Here is a 9,029-nt window from a genome sequence, read left to right on the forward strand (position 1 = left end):
ATTTCACTGGCTATGAAATTTCACACGCTTACCACCATATTAAGCCCAATTGCTTGTAATTCATGAAAAGCTGCCATGGCACCTTCCAGAATGATAACCAGTTGTGATGTGAGGATACCAGGAAACAGAGAATCCACCTCTTCTTTGGGTAATTTGTTCCAGGCGTTAGTCTCCCTCACTGTCAAAAATGTGTGCCTTACGTCTCATTTGAATTTCTCTGACTTCAACTGACAGCCATTGGTTCCTGTTGTGCCTTTCTTGGCTAGATCCAAGTAGCCCTGCCCCGTGAAATCCAATTTTCCCATCCTGCTGGAATCCCCCCAGCCAGTAGGGTCCTCCTAGCTGTTTGTCTGCTGGGCTGGGGATATCAGACGCACCAGAGGCATGCAGAAGAGAGTGCACTGCATCAGCCCTGCATTGGGCTCAGGGGGTTGGCCTTGGCAACTTCTGCTCCAGTCACATCTCTGTGTGCCTGGGCTCAGGGCTTCTGCCCGGCATCTGCAGCTGGGGCTCAGGGCTTCCCTTGCACTTCCTTCTGGGGCTCAGGGGTCCATTTTTCTGGATGCCGCCAAATTGACCCTTGAGTTAAATTGCCAGGGGACTAGTAGGTAGGAGCCCCCAGTTGAGGTGCTCTCAGACGCAGGGAACCACCCGCACATCATAGAACCTCCTCTAACTTCATAAAGATTCTTGTCTGCTGCCCTCAGAGCCCACGTCTGAAGGCAGCATGGAAGTGAGTGTGGAAATGCTGTGACCCCCCCACAACAACCTCTGAACTCCCCCACGATCCCATTTTGGTCGGGACCCCCACCAAACAAAATGTCATTGAGATGGACGTGTTCCCAAGGAATGTGTCAATTTCAAGGAATCAACATTTCCCAGCTGAAAAAAATTTTCTCCTGGAAAACTTTCAATTTTTTTCAGAGTGGTGGCCATGTTAGTCTATATCAGCAAAAACAATGAGGAGTCCTTGTGGCACCTTAGAGACAAACAAATTGATTTGGGCATAAGCTTTCGTGGACTAGAACCCACTTCATCACATGCATGGAGTGAAAAATACAGTAGCAGGTATAAATACACAGCACATGAAAGGATGGGCATTGCCTTACCAAGTGGGAGGTCAGTCTAACGAGACAATTGAATTAAGAGTAGGATACCAAGGAAGGAAAAAACACTTTTGTCGTGGTAATGTGGGAGGCCCATTTCAAACAGTTGATAAGAAGGTGTGAGTAAGAGTAGTGGAAAATTAGTATGGGGGAAGTTAGGACTTTTGGCTGCAGAATTTTATTTCATTTTTTAATGAGATTGCGTCTTTTAGGTTTTGTGGCACACAAGTAGAGAAGTTTGCAAGACATTGCAAACTTCCAGCAAGAACAATAACACGCAAGAGCCCCAAAATCAGAGGGAGAGAATGTAAGTTACTGCCTATAACAGAGAGGCACAAGTCTCTGTGTACCTGCTGACTGACTGCTGCTAAGCCCCCACTGAGCTGTCTAGCATGCAAGTAGGTCCAGGAACCATGCCCAAAATTTGAAGTCGCAGTATTCAATTTTAACACAACCACAAATGCACCAGAGCCTCCAAATTTTCTGTTTTACAAGGTCTCTCCTTGTTTTGGAACACTGAGTTCTAAACATGCCATGGGGAATTTGAATCAAATTTCAGCTACTGATTAGTATGTGTTTGGAACAATCACTACTGTGCATTCGGTGTTATGTTGTAGGTTTCTTTAGGAAATCTGGGGAAACAGGAGCACTGGGAAAGCCTATTCCCCCCCCCCCCCCCCCCCACACACACACTGCACATTCGCTGCCCACTGGTGCTGCCTGAGCAGTAGCATTGTGACATCAGAGATAATCCACCACTCAGCGCTCCCTGCCTCCAGCTCCTTGTCACACCTGGGGAGAATGACTAGCCCCCTGGCTGCCATGGCAACAGCTACCTTTGACAACTGCTTGCCCCCTTCTTACCAGAACATCCTCACAGAAAGGCAGTTTGTAATGAAACAGGACCAGATTTGGATAAGCAGGACAGTCTACTGCTGGGCTCATTTGGGTTTGTACTGTGGTACTGTGCAGTGTTTCTTTTCAAAGAGCAATTGTTTGCTACTTTCCTTAGTAAAGGCTCAGTGAAAATAAAAGGCAAAATTCCTGCTCTTTTACTTGGATATTGTTTATCTGCTTCTTACACATTCAGGGTTATAGCTTAGAACTTTCACTGAAACTCAAGTTGCATAAAATGACTTTTGTTTTAATACAGTTTAATTTAATTACTTTCAATACTGTGTTCAGCACAGCACTGAGTGGTGAAAAGGGACCTTCACAAAGATAAGAATGGCAATAAAATATATACTGAAAACAACAGATGAATAAGAGGTTCATTGTTTAAACAGCACTTATATAATAGTTTTTCTTTCTATTAAAAAAACTAAGGAAATTAACATACCAAAAACTCTTCATTTAATGTTTCTTAGTTTAGCTTTCATCAATAAATTAAGCCGTCAAATAATTTGGATATACAAAGTCAAGGTTTTAAAAAGGATTAAAAGATTACAACTTTTAGCATTCTCAAGTTAGCAAATGTCCAAATAAGTGCTGCCCTGGCACCCTTAATTCAGTTGTCTTGGTCCTTTGCGTGATGATGCAGATTTTAGTTACATCATCCCATGTTGTTTTTTTCCCGTCAGGACCCTGCCTTATTCAGTGCACAAGATTTTCTGCTCTGGGGCTGTGTATTGCAGGAGTCTGTTGTCTGTAGGATCCCTGCCTCATTTATTGCAGAGTTAATGTTGCGTGGGCAACGCTCATTCTGGTATTTCCTAACTTGAAAGTGCTTGACTTTGAAACCTTTTAATCCTTTGTGTATTTTCTATTTTTTAAGGCTTACAACACTGATGAAACCAACCTTTATGACAAAGGGTATTTTTTTGATTGTGACATATCTATTATTTGTCTGTTTAGTGTCAATAGTGTGTACTTTACAAGACAGAAAAATTAAAACCATTGCTGGAGCAGGTTTGCTGCATACCGGGGAACAAGTCATGCTCTCCGCCACACTGTTATAGCCCCTTGGGAATCAATGATGAGAATGATGTTAAACCTACTGAGGACCAGCACAGTATAACCACATAATAATGCAAGGCTGGCCATACCTTGACCTTCCCCTGGATTGCTCCAACCTGCCTCGTATGACAGGCGCTGGGTCAGGGAGCCAGGGGATGGGTTCTACATCAGCCACAGAGCCCATATCTCCTCAGTGGCAGAAACCTTTGCAAAACTTTTAAAGATAATGCATCTACATGTGATTATCCCCTGTCCCCAAGAGAAATATGGTGTATTTTAATGAGTCTGCCCATGCTTGTCTTGATGATGAGAGCTAAAAAGTGCTGCAGGGATTCTCTCTCAAAACGATGCTATGCCAAACATTAAAACATACTTCCATCCTATACTTTGAAATCAAGAAAGACAACATCTCTCAGAAGGTAGGAGTGAACATTATAACCTTTACAAAAGAAGTGAAATCTCCTTTTGTTTTTACATCAGGAAATAACTCTTTTCAGGTCACCTTGCCCAAGACAGAAATGTCCAGAAGTCAAGTTGTTGATTATTTGAATCTGAAATGCAGCCATATTTTTCTTTCAGGATAAAATTATAGTCTTGACGGGGCACTCCTTTCTGGTGAAGACATCAGAAGATGTGGGAACAGAAAGGAGATTGTTCTGAGTCTTTCACATGACTTCTCTCTCATAGTCCATACCTTGGGTGACTTTCTGAGTGGATTATTGACATGTTCTCTGTCATGAGAAACTCAGCCCAAGCACAGATATTGCCCAATGCAGCTATCCACTAAATTGCAGGGGATGTTACACCTAAGAAAAAAACCTGGGTCATTGAAACTAATGGGAATTTTGCAATAAACTTCAGTGAGGCCAAGATTAAATATGTGGGGAGTGATGGTCGAGCATTCTCACTGGGGACTCTTCTAAACCTGGAGGTCATTTCCCTGGGTACACAGGTCAAAACTCTGCGTTTTCAAGGCACAGTGTAAGGCTCAGCTCTTTCTCTGACTGCTGTGTGGAGGTTTGGTTGTGGTGAGCTGAGTCCAATGAAAATAAATCATTTCCGTGAATTGAATGGGCTTTCAGTGATATGGCCAGCTCAGTTGCTCTGCTGAGCATTATGTAGACTGTGTTTACATTCGTCTTTTCCCTGATGTTTTTAACTCCATCTTTCCTTGAATTATATAAAGGGGAATTCGACAGCCTCTTTTGAGAGAACTTTTTGCTTGCAGATAGATAGATAGATCTGAGCTATATGAACAGACAGGAGAGCTCTTTTAGCATCAATCCTGCTCTTCCTTCAAAAGTGGGGGTAGGAAATAGTTACATTATAGCAAATTTCTATTAAGCTATCTGATCTCTGGTTCAGAGTCTCTCTTGAGAAGGAATTTGGTCTGCAGGCGCATTTGGCTTCACCGGTCTTTTTATGAAACACTGAATAAACACACAGTAATTGCCAGATTGGATCAGACCTGAACTCCATCTAGTGTCTTGTCTCTGATAGTGGCTAGTACCAGATGTTTCAAAAGAAGGTTTAATGACCTTTAATATTCAGATGTGGAATAATCAGCCCTTCCCCGCATCTCGCCCTGAACTCTAATAGTTAGAGATTCATTTAAGCCCTGAAGCATAATGTTAGTATCCCTTAGGCATCCAGATCCATACACTATGCTATATAAAGCTGTCAAATCCCTCAAGTTTCTTTGTAATTCTGCTTAACAGCACTCCTAGGATCTACAGACATTTCCCAACTTCTCAGCTCACCCATAATACAAGCTCAAACCAGCAAGGTACTGAGCATGCTACCCGCAATCCAAAGAAACATATAAGCACATGCTTAACTTGAAGCAACTTTAAGAATGTAAGAAGCCTCATTGAAATCAACATGCTTAAAATTCTGGGTGCTTCACAACAGGAAAGATGGAGATAGACAGCTCAGAGGACAGCAACAAAAATGATGAAAGGTTTAGAAGTGGTAGGGGATGGGCTAGATGACCTCTTCAGACCCTACGTTTCTATGATTGTATGAAAAGATAATGCAGCTGCCTAAATGTTCTGCTGGACTGAGGCAAGATGCATGCAGGATTAAGGCTTAAATGACCTATTGTTCTCTGCTTGGATGCATTTGATGAAAGAAGTCAAGTCCTTCTTCCTTGGTACCTTCTGTAGAACTGCACATTAACCAAGCTGCTTTTGAAGTTAAATAATCATTTTATTTGTAATATTTGTCTGAATGCCGACTGACTGGCATGCTATTTGGCCACAACCAAAGAGTGGGTAAAGAAATAAATGACACATGTGTGTATGTACGGCATGTGTATGAATATGTACACACACACACACGCACACACACTTTTTCTTCGTCTTTGGCCACAATAAACATACCACACATACATACCTGCTGATCACACTCAATGTTCTCTACCTTTTAACTTGTCAGGGGTGTTATGAATAAGAACCAAGACATTCTCTTAATTTCACAAACTGGAATGTGCGACATGAGCTAAATACATTTAACTATTATATGATTTGGCAATCACTATTGTGACATGGGCTGAGGAAAGAGGTGCAGTGAGGATATTGACATAGGATGAAACAGGTTTACAGGCAGTTTGATCCCAACTCAATAATCATAATAAGAATATTATTATTCTTATCTCTATAAAGTTAGGTTAAAAGATAAATCTATTCTGACAATATTTTTTTCTTATCATTATAAATATATGTTTCTGAAAATATGTTCACTGTGGTTAATTTTCTCACAAATATTCACCCCTGGCTACACACTTTTAGTCTGATCATTAGAAGTGTATGTGTGGTAATTTTTCAGCAGCCAAAGAACAAGAAGCTTCAGGATTTAGTCAGCATGGCTGTAGTATCCAGAAGGGATACATTTGGAAGTTCCATTTTTGAACTATTTCCTCAATGAATGTATGTACATACTGTGTACTGCCTGGTTGCCAATGATTTAAAACATGAAGGCAAATTTAGGTGCTGGAAACTGTCACCCAATAACCAGAGAGTGTGATGCACTCTGTGTCTTCCTCTTACCCATGTTATTGTCCACAGGCATAATGGAGATCCACGGATCCTAAGTCTACACTGATAAGTGAAATTAAAATATCAGCCGAATCAGGGTCAAAATATAAATCAGACTAAATAGCAGGATAATGCACTTTCCTACAGATAAAGGATTTTTTTTTCTCCCTTAGAAGAAGTGAAGGAGTTCTGGGTTTTCCCATCAGTTGTTATAGGTTCCATTCCATAACTCAAAGGGTCTCTGTGCATATGACCACAGTTCTTTATATTAGCATACACAATTCGCATAAGAACTAATGCCTTCCTTTATGGTTGATCCCGCAGCGAGCGCCCAAGGCTGAATGAATGGCTGGAGGAAATTGTACGGCAGTGACCGAATTCATTCTCACAGGACTGACAGATCGTCTGGAGCTGCAGGTCCCCCTCTTCGCAGTATTCCTAGTGATCTATGGTATCACCCTGGTGTGGAATCTGGGGATGATGGTTTTAATCAGGATCGATCCCCGACTTCACACCCCCATGTACTTCTTCCTCAAGAATTTGTCCCTCGTGGATGTCTGTTACTCCACAGTCATCACTCCCAAGATGCTAATGAGCTTCTTAGCAGAGAGGAAAGCTATTTCCTACACAGCTTGCATCATCCAATATTTTAGCTTCATATTGCTTGCCATCTCTGAGTGCCTTCTGCTGGCAGTAATGGCGTACGACCGTTATGTAGCCATCTGTAACCCGCTGCTGTACACAGTCATCATGTCACCAAAGCACTGCCTACGGCTGGCAGCTGGTTCATATCTATGGGCCTTCCTGAACTCTGTGATACACACAAGCGGTTTGCTAAGATTATCCTACTGCCACTCCAATCTCCTGAATCATTTTTTCTGTGATATGAACCCACTTCTAAAGCTCTCCTCTTCTGGCACCTATGTCAACGAGCTACTTGTTTTCCTCTTTGGCAGTCTGATAGAGGTGATTAGCATTGGGACCATCCTCATCTCATACATCTTAATTATTGCAACTGTGCTGCAGATCCGCTCAACCGATGGCAGGTGCAAAGCCTTCTCCACCTGCACCTCCCACCTGACGGCCGTCTCCATGTTCCACGGGACAATTCTCTTCATGTACTTCCGACCCAGCGCCAGCTACGAGCTGGACACAGACAAAATGGCCTCAGTGTTCTACACGGTGGTGATCCCCATGCTGAACCCCCTCGTCTACAGCTTGAGGAACAAGGATGTGATGGATGCCCTGAGGAGAGCAATAAAGACAAAATCGAGGGCCCATTTTCCCCCAAAGGGTGTCATAATAGGACAACCAAATCCTTCAATGGCTGCTCTGCACACATAGGGCTTGGCTCCACTATTGGGTGGATCAATGTTGTGGCGATCGATCCACTGGGGGACAATTTAGCAGGTCTAGTGAAGACTCACTGGATCGACCCCGATTGCTTTCCCATTGACTCTGGTACTCCACCAGAATGAGATGAGTAAGGGGAGTGAAAGGGAGAGTTTCTTCTGTAGACTCAGCAAAGTGTGGACCCCGCAGTAAGTAGATCTAAGCTACATCTATAGGAGTTACATTACTAACAAAACTCAAATTATGTAGCTTAGATTGACCTGTTCCCTTCGTGTAAACTAGGCCATGTGCTCTGATTCAGAAAGTCCATAAGCACATGTTTAAGTATGTCTCCCTTTGACTTCAGTGGAACCTAACCATATGTTTAAAGTTGAACTTGTATTTAAGTGCTGCCTCAGGCAGAGATGCTTTTCTGAGTAGACACCTTATGTGCATAAAAAGGCCATGTCAGTTATTAAATGATGGTTTGGCTCCCCTGTACCGATAGTAAAATACTTTGAAATTGATTTTTCAGTGTAAAATGTAAGAGTGCGATTCGAATACTGTTTAGAATTACTGAATAAAAGGGAAAGTTCACACTGCAACCATGGAGTCATGAGCAATAACCAGGGCTGGTTTGATACTCCAAAAACATTGACAGATATTTGTTCAAATAAATTTTGTGATTTTGCTTCAATCAGATCCACAGCCCAATTCATCTGTTTTCCTGGAGACACTTGTGTGCGTGTAATTATATTGAAAACTGTGTCTGTTGAAAGGGAGAATGTCATGAATGCTCATTCAGATATAATATTTTGTCAGTACTCACACCGCCCCCACCCCACACACACACACACAACTCTTTGGTCACGTAAACTACCTGATCTTTAAATGCGACTCCTAAACTCACAACTTTTACAGACACATTTTCAAGGATAGGTTTCAGAGGAACAGGATAGTCATTGTTGGTGAATGCCACGGTTATTGGGATCTCAATGTAAAAGACCTTGGGCCCTATTTTCCTAAGTGCTGAGTACTTGCAGCTCCCCTTGACTTCAGCTGGAGTGATGGATCTTTTATTTCTGGAAATGAGGGATCGAGGGGACTGAAGTTGGGCACCAAAATCACTGGCCATTTCTGAAACTTTTGGGCATGGCGAATTACAACAGTGAATACCTGAAGCACCAGTCACCTCAGGGTAAGTCCACACTGCAACGTAAGCCCAGGGTTTGAACTCATGCTCAAGTCAACTCAAGCCCCCTTCCATCTCCACATAAATTGCACTAACCAAGGGCTCAAAGCCCGGGTCCGAGGACCCCACAGTGATAGAAGGTCTGAGCCTGAGTCAAGCTAAGACCCAGGGTTTATGTTTTTTATTGGTGTGCAGTGTAGATGCAGCCCCTCTGGACTCCTGCTCTGGGATTCAGCCAAAAATATCCCAAAGGCTGAGTTTCTTTGTCCTCTGGACAATAAAGTGTTCCCACACTGCACCACGAACAAAGAGCTAGAGTGGTCACATTTTGGAAGCGTGCTAGGAACTCTGGGATCTGGGTGTTTGAAATGGGGATCACATAATGCCGTGTAGATGCTGGAGCCCCAG

At 42.7% G+C, this 9,029-nt stretch overlaps 1 protein-coding gene across 1 annotated transcript; it reads left to right on the plus strand.

The window, feature by feature from the left end:
• The first annotated feature begins 6,442 nt into the window (after positions 1-6,442).
• Positions 6,443-7,441, plus strand: LOC142072423 (olfactory receptor-like protein COR4). The gene has a single exon (XM_075129072.1). It carries the CDS (start codon positions 6,443-6,445, stop codon positions 7,439-7,441), a length of 999 nt encoding a protein of 332 aa, XP_074985173.1.
• Positions 7,442-9,029: the final 1,588 nt, after the last annotated feature.

The sequence above is a fragment of the Caretta caretta genome, chromosome 6 (genome assembly GCF_965140235.1).
Source record: "Caretta caretta isolate rCarCar2 chromosome 6, rCarCar1.hap1, whole genome shotgun sequence".
Lineage (NCBI taxonomy): Eukaryota > Metazoa > Chordata > Testudines > Cheloniidae > Caretta > Caretta caretta.